Source organism: Carcharodon carcharias, chromosome 3 (genome assembly GCF_017639515.1).
Source record: "Carcharodon carcharias isolate sCarCar2 chromosome 3, sCarCar2.pri, whole genome shotgun sequence".
In the NCBI taxonomy this organism is placed as follows: Eukaryota; Metazoa; Chordata; class Chondrichthyes; order Lamniformes; family Lamnidae; genus Carcharodon; species Carcharodon carcharias.
The window spans coordinates 74457806-74476190 of record NC_054469.1 but is presented as its reverse complement, the minus strand read 5'-3'; the positions used below and the strand labels follow the sequence as shown (position 1 = coordinate 74476190).

Sequence of the window (18385 nt, the reverse complement as noted above, 5' to 3'; positions counted from 1 at the left end):
ACACATGGACAAAGGGGCCATGGCTGAAGTATTAAATGAATACTTTACATCCATCTTTACCAAGAAGATAGATGTTACCCAGGCTATGATGACAGAGGAGGAAACTCTGTCACTAGAAGGGTTCAAAAGTGATAAGGAGGAAGTGTTGAATAGACTGTCGGTACTTAAAGTTGACAAGGCACCAGGACTGAGTGAGATGCATCGAAGGATATTGAAGGAAGTAAGAGTAGAAATTGCAGGGGCACTGGCTGTAATCATTCAGTCTTCCCCAAACTCAGGGAGGAGGCCAGAGGACTGGAGAATTGCAAACATTACGCCGTTGTTCAAAAAAGATTGTAAGGATAAGCCCAGCAATTACAAACCAGTCAGTTTAACTTCAGTGGTGGGCAAGATTCTTAAAACAATTATCTGGGATGGAATTAGTAATCACATGGAAAAATATGGGTTGATAAGGAAGAGCCAGCATGAATTTCTAAAGGGGAAATTGTGTTTAGCTAACTTGCTGGAGTCTTTTGAAGAGGTAACAGAAAAGGCCAATGAGGATAATGCTGTTGATGTGGCATACGTGGACTTTGAAAATATAAAATGAGTGAAATTATGAAGGGAGTCCAGGAGCAGAAAGCTCTGGGTGTATGTGTGCATAGATCATTGAAGGTGGCAGGACAAGAGAGCAGTTAATAAAGCATATGGTATCCTGGGCTATATTAATAGGGACATAGAGTATCTGTGCAGGGAGGTTATGCAGAATTTATATAAGACACTCGTTAGACCTCAGCTGGAATTTTGTGTACAGTTCTGGGCACCATATTATAGAAAGGATGTGAGCTCATTGAATAGAGTGCAGAAGAGATTTACAAGAATTGTTCCAGGGTTGAGAAACTTCAGCTATGAGGATAGATTGGAGAGGTTGGGACTGTTCTCCTTGGAGAGACGAAGGCTGAGAGGAGATTTGATAGAGATGCTCAAAATCATGAGGGGGCTGGACAGGGAGAAACTGTTCCCACATGTAAAAGGATCAAGAACTAGAGGGCACAAATTTAAAGTGATTTACAGAAGAAGCAAGTGTGACGTGAGAAAAAACTTTTTCTCACAGAGTGGTTCAGGTCTGGAATGCACTGCCTGGAAGTGCGATGGAGGCAGGTTCAATCAAGGCATTCAAGAGGGCATTAGATGATTATTTGAATAGAAACAATGTGCAGGGGTTCGGGGGAAAAGGCGAGGTAATGGCACTCGGTCATAATGCTCATTTTGAGAGCCGGTGCAGACATGATGAGCCAAGTGCCTCCTTCTGTGCAGTTCAGATTCTGAGATTCAGATTTTTTATTCTTTGAATTTAAATTCCACCAGTTGTGGTGGGATTTGAATCTATGCTCCCAGACCATAAGCCTGGGCCGCTGGATTACTAGTTCAGTGGCATTAACACTGCCACTGACTCCCCTTAACATCTCTTAAGTGATATGTTAAATGTAGACCATTAGATTAGATCCACAGGGGTTTCAATTTCAAGATTTTTAACAGCTCCCTTTACTTTATCTCTATCTGGGCCAGAAACCTGCATTATTTAATGTTATAAACAAACATGTCTCACTTAAAATAATTACATTTAGGAAGCCCATTATTGCCTATCTTATTTGTTAGACAGTGGGTATTATTAATGGAAGGGAAAGTACCTCCCTATCTTGTATTTGGGGGGAAAAAGCAAAATGGTCTTCCTTTTTGGAGCATATCTTTGTACTTTTGGCCTTGCAGAGAGCTGCTATTTTTGGTCTCTTGTGCTCTGCTTAAAATACTACAGCCCGTGTAACAGATTAAAACTATGGCAGTTGCCTCGCTAACTGTAGCCACTCATCACCAGATGACCTCCAGTCGTTTAATTTTCTTAGTAGAGGCAGCTCTAAATCTGTTTCCAGATATGTAAGGATTGACTTCCATTACATCAGGAAATGAATATTTCCTAAGATTTACAAGATATTGTGTGCTCTTTGGAAAGAGAGGTTAATAATAATACATTGTACAGAACATGCTTTCCACAACACTTTATTTCCCTATCACTAGAAAATTAAGGAATTGAAATGTCACCATTTTTTTATCACAGCACATTTAATGATTTCAAAAACTGCAGTAAACAGCATATCAGAGCACTGTTAATCAGATACAGGATAAATTACAGTTTGCACTGTGTCCCAAAGTAGTTACACTGAGGACTGAGATTTTGGCTTACACCTCAAGAATGAAACTCAGTAGTTTATTAGCATCTTCACCTATTGATGTCTTGAAACATCTTTTGGAATGTTGTCTTTTGTAGAATGGTTAAAAAGAAAAAAAAATTCTTACAGTACTCAAATGTTGGTTTTTGCCTGCATTATTGACAGCACTGAGAGTACCACAATTCAACAAGCAATGATAGCAAGAGATGTGTGCTCAGTAGCAGATATCATTCACACATATTTAATATTATGCTACAGTATTGAGATTATAATTGCAACCTCTGATGTCTAACCATAAGCTCAATTGAAAGAAATGTAATTGGAGAAAATAATGTTATTTGAGAAAATCAAGTTGTGCTTTTCTAATTTACAGAATTAAAGCATTAGTGTGAAATTCCCCGTCAGCTATTTTAACAAAGTTCTTAAGCCATTTTAAGTAATTTCTCCCCTTCAAATTTAGATGCACAGCATGATTTCAGTGTATATAATGTTATGATTGGAGCAAGTGATTTTCCTATGAATTTCATCTTAATAGGGCAACTTCCCCAAACACTTTCTTCAGTCACAAGAAGTTTCATTGTAATCAGGATTTTGTTTTCAAGTGCTGCTATTCTGCCTATTGTAACAGCTGACCTTATAGTCAACAACCTCTCAGCTTTGCTCCACTGAACTCCACTTTCATTTACACTCTAAATTTAGGCAGTACCAGTAGGCAATGTGGCAGTTAGAACGGCCAGGTGAAAGTATCCTTAGGCATCAGTATTTTCCTTTGACCAGTGTGAATTTTACCACTTTTCACACAACTCCTCTATGATTTGTGGCAATTTTTGCTGTGTAAACACATTTGGTATCAGTACAAAACATTAACATCCTTTTGATGGAGCTTCTTAAAAAGAAAAGTATCAGATACCATGACACCAACATATGACATCAAGAATGCCCTAATAAATGGTCTAACCATGGTGTAGCCATGGGATCCCCTCTAGGTCCAGCAGTCGCTAACGTTTTTGGCAGTCTTCAGGAGAAACATATTTTTGATGGAATGAGCCCTAATGTCCTACCCGGTTCATATATCTGATATGTAGATGATAGTTCACGATCTTTGAACCTGCAGCCAAGTGTAAGAACCTTAATGCGCTACATCCCACTCTCAAATTCACTTTTGAGATGAAGCAGTATAATGTGCTTCCTTTTTCTACATGCTAAATGAGAAATCTGCTTATGGGTTCTCCACTACCATCTACCGCAAGTCTACCTTCACTAGTCAATATACACATTGGGATTAGTATAGCACCACTTTCTATAAGAAAGGCTTTATCAGCAATCTTGTAGGTAGGGCCCTAGCCATTTGCTCACCTTGCAAGCTTGACACAGCAATAGAGCACATCAAAGCAATCCTGCAGGACAATGGCTATCCTGATCAGATCATTGTCTGATGTGTTTCGTGCAAACTCACAAATGGGCCAAAGGCTGCTGCTTTTGAACATGAAAAGTGCCCAGTCTACCTCAAATTACCCTGGAAAGGCAAAGTGTCTCAAAAATTTGAACAACAGGTTAAGGAAGCCACTTCACTTTGCTACTATGCCATGGCTACGTGAGTGGTATTTTCTACTGCTGTCAGTCCAAAAAGACATTCTGCCTACTACACAATTGAGAAACATCATGTATGAATTTCAGTGCTGGTGCAATGCCAGGTACTTAGGCCGTACGTCCCAGCAATTGGCAGATCGAATCAAATATCATGTTCCCCTGTTTGTTTGTAGTAGGCAGAGTACAGCCCATTCTCAACCAGCCCTTGCTTGAAAAATCCAAAACAAAACGTTAGTTGTTAGATGTGATTCCACGATTGGGCAGCACTTGCTGAACAATCCTGAGTGTATTCATAGCTACACTAACAACCAATTTATGGTAATCAATTGAACTCATAACATGGCTCATTTACGCTTGCTAGAAGCAACATGCATTCATATTCAGGGATCTGTATCTGCAAACAAAAGAAATATGTTCTGACAGCATCTGAAGAGAAAGACAGAGTTAATGCTTTGAGCCCGTATGACTCTTCTTCAGAGGTAAAGAGAAGTAAAAATGTGGTGAAATTTCTTCTGTTTAATGGGGGGTGGTGGGAACAGAAGAAGCTGGATAGAAGGCCAGCAATAGGTGGAGGCAAAGGAGAGATTGCCAAAGATGTCATAAACAAAAGGTCAAAGGGGTGTTAATGGTGGTGGTACTGGCTATGGGAGGTGCTGATGGTGACAGAGGATAGAAAGCAGGATGTGGTAATAGCAGGACAAGCGTAAGCACTCTGGATAGAACAACATGAGCAAGTGACAGATGGCCCAAGTGGAGGTGGGGTAGGGAGAGGGGACGGTGGTGGGATAAAAGATTGAAAATAGGCTAAAAGGTGGGGATAAAACAATGAATAAAAATGAAAATAAATTTTAAAAATAATAAAAATAAGTGGGGGAAGAAATAAATAAAAATACATATTGGAAAAACGGGGTAAGGATGCAGGAGAGAGTTCGTGCTCTGGAGTTGTTGAACTCAATGTTAAGTCCAGAAGGCTGTAAAGTGCCTAATCGGAAGAAGATGAGGCACTGTTCCTCCAGTTTGCATTGAGCTTGACTGGAACATTGCAGCAGGCCAAAGATGGACATGTGGGCATGAGAGCAGGATGGTGTATTGAAATGGCAAGTGGCAATAAGATCTGGGTCATGCTTGCAGACAGACCGAAGGTGTTCCACAAAGCGGTCACCCAATCTGTGTTCGGTCTCTTCAATGGAGAGACCACATTGGGAGCAGCGAATGCAGTAGTGTTTGTTTGAGTGTTAGTGAGAGTGTTTGTTCCCTTAGACAGTGAGGAGGGGGGAGGTAAAGGGGCAGGTGTTGCAACCTCTGCGATTGCATAGGAAGGTGCCGTGGGAGGGGTTGAGGGTGTTGGGGGTTGATGGACCCTACGGAATGCCGATGGTTGGGGGGGCGGAGGGGCGTAAAGGGAAGATGTGTTTGGTGGTGGCATCATGCTGGAGTTTGCAAAAATGGCGGAGGATGATCCTTTGAATGCGGAGGTTGGTCGGGGGAGAAGTGAGGACAAGGGGGACTTTTTTCAGATTTCCAGCATCCACAATATTTTGCCTTTATGAAAGAAATATGTTCAAGCCTTGCACCTTTTTGAATTACCAGGGAGCCTATAATCCCCTGTTGCTTTCTCCATGGCAACACTTCGGCCGGTCAGAATTAACTGGCCAACCAATCAGCAGTTTTTTCATCTGTTGTATAACTTTTGTGATTATTTGATATTGTGTTTGCCCTGATGGGCGCAAGACAAAAAGCTTTGGCAATGTGACTGTGTTCAACAATATTTTTCCTGTACTACTTTGTATTGGGCCAAATCATCTGGTCTCCGAATCGTCGGAGACCGAATGTACGACTTAAGATGCTGTTTGTGAACCTGCGGTAGTCCTGACACGCTGATCTCCATGGGGTTTCACCAGGAAGTTTGAACTTTCGAGGGACAATTCCCCCTGCTCACCAGGACCCTCTGCGAATGTCCCCGACTCTGAGTTAGAGTCGGAGACTTCAGATAATTCTGATGTACTTCACCGGATAGCTATCCAGGAAATGTTAGACAGAAAAAAACCTAGCCTAACTCCCAGATAACTTTCCAACTGACCTCCAATCACCCGTGCTGATCCTCTGACTACCTACCCTGACCCTCCAACCACCCCATCCTATCCCCTCTGACTCGCCAAATGCCCCCCTGACCTTTCGACAACCCCTTGACCTGCCCCTTCCGACCACCCCTGAGGGGACCCCACCCCACCACCACCCACCCCCACTAGGGCCATCTGTCACTTGTTCGTGTTGTTCTTTCCAGAGTGCTTACCCTTATCCTGCCATTATCATATTCTGCTCTCCAATCTTAATGCCACCACTATCACCTCCTTTAGCCAGTATCACTATCATCAACACACCTTTGTCCTTTTGTCCATGACATCTCTGGTAATCTCTCCTTTGCCTCCACCTATCACTGGCCTTCTACCCAGCTTCACCTGCTCTGCACCCCTTAAACAGTATAAATTTCATTATATTTTATTTCTCTTTAGCTCTGAAGAAGAGTCATAAGGACTCAAAACGTTAACTCTGTTTTTTCTCTGCAGATGCTGTTAGACCTGCTGAAATTTTCCAGCATTTTCTGTCTTTGTTTCAGATTTCCAGCATCCGCTGTATTTTGCTTTTATGCTTAGGATAATTGTTGTATTTCCAGAATTTATCTTGACTAAGATCAGGTAAATTTAATATAGAACAAAAATTGAATGTGTAAGTTTCTGACACGTGACTGGGTATCATAACAATGCATTTCCCACAGCTGAGGTAATTTATTTTGCTATTTCACAGCGCTTATCTTCAACATGCTTCAATGTTCAACTGCTGACGTGAACACCAGTTGTCTATTCTGTTATGCACAATGTTCATTATCTTAGTAAACTCTTATGCATTTCAGTGAAGAAAATCTCAGGTGTATATTACCGTGTACCAAACTGAAAAGCAAGGCCCCGCATTGGATTGGTAGGATTCTACATGAATACAAGGTCAGTTTAAATAAATTCTTTGATATTTTGATATACTCATCACTCCCCAGGTATTGAACTCCTCAGCACGCATGTGGCAGATGACATGGAGTTGCAGGCATTTCTCCTCATGAATAGGGTAACCCATGTTCTTGTATTTTTTTTGCATATGAATTGAAAGTGGCATAAATTAGATCTGAATGTTAGTATCTTAACTGCCCTTTTAATTAATGATGCATGGCATGGAGAAGTTAAATTACAGTTGCAAAAGAGGAAGGAAAGTGTACTGTAGATAAGTAGCCTATCACTTCCCTTACGTAGAGTTTCTAATTTTGCACCCCCAGCAGACAAGGATATCGTTTGAATATGTGGCTCAGACCAGTAGCTTGAAACAAATGAGTAAATTGAAAATCTAACCTAATTAACCATATCAGTTCCTGTGGCAGCTCTGGCAAGAAAATTCCAAAATTCTTCCTCTGCTCTGAACTTTCCTTATGTCTATCCCTGGTTCAAATATTTATCCAGTTTTCCCTTAAAAAGTACAATGGTCTCCGCCTCCTCGCTGTTTTACTGACAATCTCAGATTGATGACTCCTTGTCTCCACAACCAGAGATGAAAATCGTTCTTGCTCTACTCTATCAAGACAACAATAATTTCAAAAGCCTCTATTACATCTTCTCTCAGTCTTCCTTGCTCCAATATAATCCCAGTATTTCAAGACTCATCGTAACCATAGTCTCTCACCATTATTTTAATGAATTAATGATGTTTGCTTGCTGGATATCCCGTCCTTTGCGCAATGGAATTCCCAAAACAGCACACAGTTGCTCCAACTATGATCTACCAGATATGCATTGTGAAAGGCTTGCTACCTCTTCGTATAGGCAAATGGAATAGCATTCGTTCTTAAAACCTGCAAGTTCTGAGTTGGTTAAGCAGTTCATGCTGGTGGTAGCTCCACGTGGTGTAAAGCACTTAAAGTATAAATAACTATCTAAATTAAATATCTTCAGTGTTGAAATATTTTAATAACTCTGAGAAAAATATGTAGTCATAGGCAGTATGGAGTTACAAACCATGAACTGATTAATACTGAGTGGGATTTAATAAAATGATATTATTAACTGCTAAGTAATCACAGTTGTTAATTGAAAATTGCACTATTTGCCAACAGCATTGAACATAGGTCTTAAACTGCAATGTAGATATGCCTAGATTTGGTCATTTTTCCATATAGATATCAGATTCTGTCCTTTTATGCACTGGCAATGTTTTACTTCAGAATATATATTTTAAAAGAATATGTTCTTTAACAGAGTCTTAGCAGCCGGGAAGGAATCAGTAAAGAGATGCACCATCTTCAACGTCTTTTCCTGCAGATTTGTTGGGAATTTCCAACTTATGGAGCAGCCTTTTTCACAGGACAAGTATATACTAAAGCAAGCTCAAGTAGTCATAAAGTCGTCAAGGTATACGTTGGTGTAAACACGAAAGGTCTCCATCTGCTAAATATGGAAACTAAGGTAAATTGATGATGCAGTCCCCAGTGAATTTATAATGTAACGAACATGCATTTATTTAACACCTCACACACTTCATGTGATGAATTACTTCTGAAGTGGTGACTTTTTATAGGCAATTGTTGAGGAAGGCTAGTTCCTTAACTTTATATTAAAATTTATTTTTCTTTTCCAAGGGCAGGGGTATAATACTTCTATATAGTCCTTAAACTCACTGTTTAAATTAATACCCACTAGACTATTAGCACAACAAACTGCATGACTGATGTTTTAAGTACTAAAACTGCATAACCTTGGCTCCCTGTTCAATCTTGCCTTGAGCTGTAAATTCCATCCACCACAAAACCACCTCTTTCCACTTTGCAACATTGCCGACTCTGGGAGATATGTGCAAGTGTCCTGAGCATGTTCTCTTGTCAGTATTTTTTTGGTAACTTGTATAAGTGATATACATACTGTAGGTGGCAGCTAAGCATCGGGGACTTGTGGCTGAAAAACCTACTTCATCTGTCTTTGTAGCACCATATGTTGGTGCCCAAATACATCACCAAAGATTATATCAGATAGAAATTCTTAACTGTTGATGACTCTGACATATTACCTATTTACAGAACTGCAAATGCAATTAGTCATAATGTTATTACTTTTCTTTATGCATCTCAATCCTTGTCAGGCTTTGCTGATTAGCCTGAAGTATGGCTCCCTCATGTGGCAGTTGGGTGAAGCAGATGCCTACTTTCAAATTCACAGTTTGGAAAATAAAATGAGTCTTGTAGTGCACACAAAGCAGGTAAGAAATTACCCCCAATGGTGCTGAGGTAAAGATGGACCTTTCCAATTTTCAGATAAAGCCAGGAGCTTAAACAATATGTATATATGAAGATCTTTTTCTTGTAAGTTAGCAACAGTAGTACTCGAAGTAAAGTTGTGATCAATATAGCTAATTGCAAATTGATCAAACTGTGACATAGTAATGGAACTGCAAAAAAAAATTTCTGAAATTTTCTTTTGACAATCTTCCAAACAATTTAGTTAATATAATTTCAAAAAATATTTGCTCAGTATTTTACATAGATAGAGGGGCATAGATATTGAGGATAGGAAGGCAATTTTTCCATTAGCAGAGGGGCCAATAACCATGGGCTGAAGGCTAAGAGGGGAGTTGAGGAGAAATTGTTTCACCCAGAGGGTGTCGGGAGTGTGGAACTTTCTGTCTGAAAGGGTGGTTAAGTCAGAAACTCTCGTAACATTTAAGAGGCATTTAGATATTCACTTGCATTGCCATAGCCTCCAGGGAAATTGGCCAAGTGCTGGGAAATGGGATTAATGTAGTCAGATCTTTGTTGCCAATGGGCTGAATGGCTGCCTTTTGTGCTGTAAACGTCTTGAGTCTGAGATATTTACATATTTCATCATGTAAGCCAGAGAGATAATATAGACCTGAGTGTTGTGCAGTTTCTTTATTGCACACTTTGTACTTACCTTTCAGTAACATTTATTTCTACTTCCACCTTGCAGGCTGGTTTAGTTGTGAAATTGCTGATGAAGCTAAGTGGCCAACTGAGTGTAAATGAAAGAAATTTGACAGAGAGACATGGATATGGGTAACCATTAAATATCAGGATATTACATTGACCAGAAATTTTTGTTGAACTGAAAAGCTTTGGATTATTAAGAAGCTAAGAAAAAATGCCACTCTTTCTAAATTAGCATGGATTTTGTTGTATATTTGTATGATATTGAAGAATCATGTATACCTTACTTGATGTATTTCTTCTTAACAAAAGCTTAGTACAGATTAAGTGTCTGTGATAATTGCCTGATTGCTTTGCTAAAGAAGTAATAGTTTTATTTTGTTCTTAGAGCAAAATCTAGCCTTGGAGTATGCATTACTGTGATAGCTGTGCTGTTCGTACATTTTATAAAACATTTTAGAAAAGCATTGTAATATTGTATCATTTATTTTTTGCTATAAATTAAAAGAACACCTTTTTAATTTTGGTTGTCTTGCATTTTTTAATGCATCAATGACGTAAAATTATTCAGCTATTGTTGCAAATGACAGATGGCAACACAATATAAATGCAGAAGCACTGGGGTATGTAAGTCAATGAATAAAGGCATTGAGTGTTCAGATACAAAATGCTTAAGAACTAACTCAATGGGTGGAAAAAGCAATCAAAAAGCAAATGAGATGCTGGCCTTCACAAAAACAGAGTATAAAAGCAAAGAGGTAGTACTGCAGTTGTACAATGTGTTGGTCAGAACTCATTTGAAATACTGTGTTTAGATTCAGGCACCCCATTTTGGGAAAGGTCCACTGATTATGACAAGATATTGGGTAAATTTAGGTTAATCTCTGAAGATGAGAAAGTTGAGGTATGATCTGATTGAGTTGTTTAAATTATGAAGGGGATTTCCATGGTAGATAGGGTAACATTCTTCCTTTTGGGGAAATTCAAATATAACCTGAATTCCAAAATTAGAACAATCAGTTAAAAGTATAAATTCTCTCAATACTTTATGTAACTGTAATAATGCCTTGGTTTGTTGTCGCTATAGCCTTAATGCAGCAGTTGGCATCATCTTGCTTCTTCTTTGGCCTTGGTCCACATCTCAAATGTTATCCAACCGTCCAATTTTTCTTTATCCTTTTCTGTTTTTACTTCAATTTCTCCATCAGCTCTTGCCAGCACAAGGCTGTCAGGTCTTCATTTCCAGTGTCTGTACTTGGCTTAATCTGTACTTAGCAACCTTTTTGATTCCTGAACTTCTACCGAATCAAAGTAATTGAAGTGTCAAAAAATATCTGGCAGGTAAGAATAATAAGTGAATCATAGCAAAGACGGAGAATCAATATTAAAGAGATGGAGTTCACGGAGCTGACAACATGGTGCATCAAATTTGTGTAGCCAAATGGCCTGTTTTTGAGTACATAAATTTTATAACAAAGTAATAAGGAGCTTTATCAGCACTGTATGTCGAAATATTTTCTTTCATCTAAGTATATAATATATCACAAGTTGCATAGTACAGTTATCTCTGAATAATACTAAGCAGATATTGTTTGTTGCTGCTAAGCTGTTTAAATCTACTCCATTTAGCTGCTTTCTGCAATAGTTTCCCACTTGCAAATTGGTGGACCCCCACCTTTTACTGGATAAAAAGTAAATAAAAATTGAAAATATGTGTTTCTGTACTTCATAAATTTCAAGTTGAAATGGCATTTTTAACAAGTGCATTGTAAATTGGTGATTTGAAAAGAGGAGGAAAACATCTTCTGCAGAAAATTTTTAAGAATTCATTCATGGGATGTGGGCTTCGTAATTGCCCTTGAGAAGGTGGTGGTGAGCTGCCTCCTTGAACCGCTGCAGTCCATTTGGTGTAGGTACATCCACAGTGCTGTTAGGAAGGGAGTTCCAGGATTTTGACCCAGCGACAGTGAAGGAATGATGATATATTTAAAAGTCAGGGTGGTAGTGACTTGGAGGGGAATTTCCAGGTGGTGGCTGCCCTTGTCCCTCTAGATGGTAGTAGTCCTGGGTTTGGAAGGAGCCTTGGTGAACTCCTGCAGTGCAGCTTGTAGATATTACACACTGCTGCTACTGTGTGTCGGTGGTGGAGGGAATGAATGTTTGTGGATGTGGTGCCAATCAAGCAGGCTGCTTTGTCCTGGATGGTGTCAAGCTTCTTGGGTGTTGTGAGTACTGCATCTAGGCAAGTGGGGAGTATTCCATCACACTCCTGACTTGTGCCTTGTATATGGTGGACAGGCTTTGGGGAGTCAGGAGATGAGTTACTTGTTGCAGGATTCCTAGCCTCTGACCTGTCCTTGTAGCCACAGTACTTATTGGCTAGTCCAGTTCAGCTTCTGGTCAATGGTAACCCCCAGGATATTGATTTATCAAAATCCATCTGGTTTAAATATTGCAATGAAATTCGCTGGAGTGGGAGATTCATTGATGGTAATGCCATTGAACACCAAGGGGCAATGGTTGCATTCTCTCTTGTTGGAGATGGTCATTACCTGGCACGAATGTTACTTGCCACTTGTCAGCCCAAGCCTGGATATTGTCCAGGTCTTGTTGCATTTGAGCATGGACTGCTTCAGTATCTGACGAGTCACGAATGGTGCTGAACATAGTGAAATCAGCGAACACCCCCACTTCTGATGGAAGGAAGGTCATTGATGAAGCAACTGAAGATGGTTGAGCCACTGTGCTACCATCTCTGCTGGACCTGTCCTGCTGGTTGGACAGGACATACCCAAGAATGATGATGGTGGTGTCTGGGAAATTATCTGTAAGTTATGATTCCATGAGAATGGCTGTCAGGCTGTTGTTTCACTAGTCTGTGAGACCGCTGCCCCAATTTTGGCACTAGCCTCCAGATGTTAGTAAGAAGGACTTTGCAGCATCGACAGGCTGAGATTGTCATTTCCAGAACCTAGGTTGATGCCAGGTGGTCTGTCCGGTTTCATTTTTTGTGACTTTGTAGCAGTTTGTTACAACTGAGGCCATTTAAGAGTCAACCATGTGTAGGCCAGACCAGGTAAGAACGACAAATTAGTGGCTAAAGGACATTAGTGAACCAGATGGGTTTTTGCAACAATTGTCATCATCAGACTTTTAATTCCAGATTTTTGGCAGGATTTGAACCCAGGTCCCCAGAGTATTACCCTGGGTCTCTGGATTACTGGTCCAACGACAATACCACAATGCCGTCACCTCCCCTCTGAGCAGCTCATGAGAATTATACAATGGCCGCTTCCAGCACTGGCGAGGTCAAGTGTGGGAGTAAAGTGGAATCATAGATATATCATCTGTGGAGCGCAATTGGTCAGACTTAAACTGTACTAGTTCTAAAGTCACAGACCTGAAATTTGGGCTGGGATTTTCCATGCCTGCAGGCATCGGGTGTGTTTGGTGGGGTGAGTGGACAATATGGCACAATCGGTTTCATGATAGCACGAAATCAGTTTGTGATCGTCTGCTCAGCCTGCCAATGGTGGGCCGCGTTTCTGCTATCAGACGTTGGGAATCTCATTGTAATACATCAAAATATCATTATAATGCCAGCCTACCGGACTCATCTCCTCACCACCCCACCCCTGCCCCTCGCAAGCTGGATTATACGCCCACATCGGCAGATGGGGATTGTGGATGGAGATTGTTTGGGCTTTGTCTCACTTCCTCCAAATAAAAGGTGTGGCTATGGACACCTGCATGGGCCCCAGTTATGCCTGTCTTTTTGTGGGGTACGTGGCAAATTCCTTGCTCCAGTCCTGCTCTGGCCCCCTCCCACAATTCTTCTTTCAGTACGTTGGTGACTGTATTGGTGCTGCTTCATACTTTTGTCTGGACATGGAAAAATTTATTGATTTTACTTCCAATTTCCACCCCTCTCTCTCCTTCACATGGGCCATCTCCAACACTTCCTTTCCCTTCCTTGACCTCTCTGTCTCCATTTCTGGTGGTAGACAGTCCACCAACATTCATTACAAGCCCACTGACTCGCACAGCTACAACTACAGCTCCTCACCCTGCTTTCTGTAAGGACTCCATCCCATTCTCTCAGTTCCTCTGCCTGCATTGCATATGTTGCATTGATGCCACCTTCCACAGCGGCACTTCTGACATGTCTTCCTTCTCCCTTAGCCACTGCTGTGTTTGACAGGGCCCTCAACCATGCCTGACCCATCTCCCGCATCTCTCGTCCTCACCCCTTCCCCTCCCTCCCTCCCAGAACCATGATAGAGTCCCCCTTGTCCTTACTTTTCACCCCACCAGCCTCCACATTCAAAAGATCATCCTCTGCCATTTCTGCCAATTCCAGCATGATGCCACCACCAAACACATATTCCTTTCACCACCCCCTGTCAGCATTTCATAGGGACCATTACCTCCGTGACACCCTGGTCCACTCCTCCATCACCCCCAACTCCTCATCCCCTTCCCACGGCACCTTCCCATGCAATCACAGAAGGTGTAACACCTGCCCCTTTACTCTCCTTCCTCGCCCTCCAAGGTCCCAAACACTCCTTTAAAGAGATGCAGTGCTCATTGAATTTGGTCCACTCTATTTGCTGCGCCTAGTGCAGTGTCCTCTACACTGGGGAGACTAAACACAGACTGGGTGACCACTTTGTGGAACACCTTCACTCATTCCACAAGCATGAGCCAGACCTTCCTGTCGCTTGTCATTTCAACACTCCACCCTGCTGTCATGCCCACAAGTCCATCCTTGGCCTGCTGCAATGTTCCAGTGAAGTCCAACGCAAACTGGAGGAACAACACTTCATCTTCCAATTAGGCACTTTGCAGCCTTCCAGACTTATCATTGAATTCAACAAATTCAGATCATGAACTCTCTCCTCTATCTTTACCCCTTTTTTAATCCAATTTTTATTTATTTTTTTAAATGTTATTTCATTTATTTATTCATTTTTTCCAAAACCACCTCCCAGGGCCATCTGTGACTTGTTTTTATGTTTCTCAGAGCACTGGCCTGTGTGCTGCTATTAACACCTTCTGCTATCTTACTTTAATGCCACTATCAGCACCTTCTTTACTCCTTACCACTACCATTAACACTCCCTTTGTCTTCTGTCCATGGCATCTTTGTTAATCTCTCCTTAGCTGTCACCTATCCCTGAACTTCTATCTTGTTCTACCTGCTCAACCCCCTCTTAAACAGTATAAAATCCATCACATCACATTTCTACTTCTCTTCAGCTCTGAATAGAGTCATATGGACGCGAAACATTAACTCTGTTTCTCTATCCACAGATGATGCCAGACCAGCACTTTCTATTTTTATTTTGCTTTTGAATTCTTTCAGTAGGAGTTCTAACAGATGGATTTCCTGGAATTTAACTGGATTACTATCAGGGAGTTGAGAATTTTCGCATAGCTTATCTTCAGAGGGAGCTGGGTGTCCTTATACGTGAATCACAAAGTTAACATGCAGGTACAGCAAACAATTAGAAGCCAAATGGTATGTTGGCTTCTGTTACACAGGGATTGGAGTATTAAAGAAGTCTTATTACAATTATTCAGGATATTAGTACTGCCACACCTGGAATACTGTGTGCAGTTTTGGTGGTCTTAACTAAGGTAGGACAAGTTTCCTTAGAGGGAGTGCAACAAAGATTGACTAGGTAGATTCCTGGGATGAGGGATTTCCTATGATGAGAGATTGAATAGACGAGGATATATTCCCTGGAGTTTAAAAGAATGAACGTGATCTATTGCTGAAAAAAGAGACAGGTTGAAGCTTTTCATTTTGCACTTTTCAGGACATTTCGCAAGAATACCAATATGGGGGAGGGGAGAGAACAATTTATACTGTATATGAAGAGATTGGTTGACAAGTGGTCTCTGATAGGTAGAGGTGTTGCCATTGAGAATGCATCAGTGCTGGTCATAGAGTTATACAGCACAGAAACAGGTCCTTCGGCCCATCATCTTCATGCTGGCCATCAAACACCTATCCTAATCCCATTTTCCAGCACTTGACCCATAGCCCTGATGACTGACAGTTAACTGCCAAGCATTGAAGTGTAAACCAGGCAGCTTGACCCTGATTGGTCAAGGCATTGCCCTAAGGAATGAGTCAGCGAATGGCTATCACTTATTTCTTTTAGCTGAAACAGGCACATGTTCATTCTGTCTGCAAAGAACAGGGCCCTGTGTATTAATATATCTAGCTCCTAGTATACGCAAATGTGCCACACTGCAAGCCTGACTGACTATCTTAAATTGGTTGTCAGCGTAATTCTTAGCACACTGAGGATTATTTAGCAATTGTTGTCCAATCACGGAATCACATCTAATATTGGACACTGCGTTTTGAGTTTTGCAAGCAGAGGCTGGTTGGGTATGGTCTGTACCATGCCCATTACGAACAACGGTTGGGGCATGCTGTTTGATACGATTCGTCAGTCTTTCGGATGTACGACTTACATAGCTAGCATCACACTGGCACTGAAATTCATATGCACATTACTCATTTGTGATAGGCAGATCATCTTTTTGGCTTGCTGGCAGCATCATGTAAGTGGCAAATACCACTCGTGTTGCTGCTGCATAGTAGCAGTGTGAAACAGCTAGCTTCACCTGTTGCTCAAATTTTTGAAATACCTTGCCCTTCCATGGTAATCTGAGGCAGACTGGGCAATTTTTGGGGTCAAAAGTGAAGGCCTTAGGCCTATTCATGAGTTTGCATGATATACAGTGTGAAATGATCTGATTGGATAGCCATTATCCTGCAGGATTCCTTTGATGTGCCCTATTTCAGCATCAAGCTTGCATAGTGAGCAAATGGTTTGGGCCCTATTTACAAGGTTGCTGATAAGACCAATGTTATTGCGTGTGGAACTGTAAGAATCCCAACGTGTATGTTCACCATTGAAGGTAGGCTTGTGGTAGACCATGGTAGAGAATCCCTGGCAGATTTCTCAACTAGTACATCAAGGAAGGGGAGTTCATTTGACTGCTTCGTTTCAAAGATGAATTTGAGCGCAGCATGGAGCCCATTAAGACATGTAAGGGAACTATTACATGCAGCTGCGGATTTAAATATAGCAAACATATCGTCCACATATCGGAAATACGTGAGGAGTAGGAGGTTCGTGTCATTCCATCGAAGATACATTTCTCGTGGCACCCAACAATGATGTTTGCGAGAGCTGCCCTGAGGGGAGATCCCATGGCAACACCATTTATTTGGGCATACATGATGTCATTAAAGCTGAAACTCAAGTTTGTGAGTTGTCGAGTTCATAGTTCAATTAATACTGATTCACGCAATGGTGGTGGGTCTCTATCGCCATGATATAGTGCTATAGCGCAAATATCTATGGCTTCCTTAAGTGGAACATTGGTGAGTAAGCTAGCAATGTAAAATGGACACAACATGGCTATCCTTATGCAAGTCCTGTATGGCCTTCACAAATGTGAAGGAGTCCTTCACCTTGTATATGAAAAACTTGGTCAACACTGGTTGTAACAATTTGCCCAACCATTTGGCCAATTAATGTTGTACAGGACCGGTCATAGGTAAGATAGGGAGTAAATGGACATCACTTATGTGTACTTTGGGCAATGCATACATACGGGGACGTAGTGAATCGTGAGGACAAACCCTGTCATTATAAATCATGTGGTAGCTCATCACACTTAAGTCCAGCAACTTTTTTTTTAGCTTACTTTTGAGTAAGGCTGTCCAGTCATGTTGAGTGGCGGGTCCAATGGATACAAATTCGGACCTGTCATTGAGAATGGCGTACAATTAGTTGAGTTAGTCACACTTGTTAAGGGTGACTATTTCCGTCCCTTTGTCAGGTTTACTGATGCATTTGCCTGGGTTGACCTTATGGCCTCGCAATGCTGTAAGAAGTGCGCTGCATGTGAAAAACAGGACATTCGGAATCCTGCAATATGCATGTGCTAGGTCGGTTAGGCGCGCTTTCAAAGATTCAGCGTCTTCAGTGGACACTGGTTTGTGCTGGGATAGCTAAAAATAGAGAAGTTTGAACTCAGCAAATACCTCTTCCTGTCTGATTTGGGATGAAGGCACACCAAAACTGAAACCGTGCACAAGAACAACAAACTCCTCGCTTTGAAAGTATATGGTCAGGGAGATATGTTATGTGTTTAGTGGCATCCCATTAATTGTGTTGCCAAACCACTCCTGCTTAAGTGAGTTTATAGTGTTTCAAACAGGTACTGTTTATGGTGCGATCTTCTATTGAAGTAATATAGTGGCACAAATGGCTGGGGAATCTAAAACACGGGATCAATCTGTTTGAATGGGGTTGGTTGTTTAAGATTGAGATGAGAAATTTTTTCATTCAAATTGTTGTGAATCTTTTAAATTCTCTACTCTGGAGAGCTGTGGATACTCAGCCATTGAGTATATCCAGAACAGCGGTCGAAAGATTGTTGGGTACTAAAGAAATTAAGGCATACCAACATCCTGGGGTTACCATTGACCAGAAATTGAACTGGACTAGCCATATAAATACTGTGGCTACAAGAGCAGGTCAGAGGCTAGGAATCCTGTGCTGAGTCACCTAACTCCCCAAAG

The 18385-nt window shown here is 41.2% G+C and overlaps 1 protein-coding gene across 2 annotated transcripts in view; it reads left to right on the top strand.

Moving 5' to 3' along the window:
- The window catches only part of krit1 (KRIT1 ankyrin repeat containing), a 75442-nt gene extending 65150 nt beyond the window's left edge, over positions 1-10292 (top strand). For both annotated transcript variants that reach the window (XM_041184901.1, XM_041184903.1), the window contains 4 exons: positions 6709-6796; positions 8093-8299; positions 8970-9086; positions 9815-10292. In XM_041184901.1, the coding sequence (XP_041040835.1) occupies positions 6709-6796; positions 8093-8299; positions 8970-9086; positions 9815-9904 (502 nt within the window). In that variant the 3' untranslated portion in view covers positions 9905-10292. The remainder of the gene's footprint in view (positions 1-6708; positions 6797-8092; positions 8300-8969; positions 9087-9814) is intronic.
- Positions 10293-18385: the final 8093 nt, after the last annotated feature.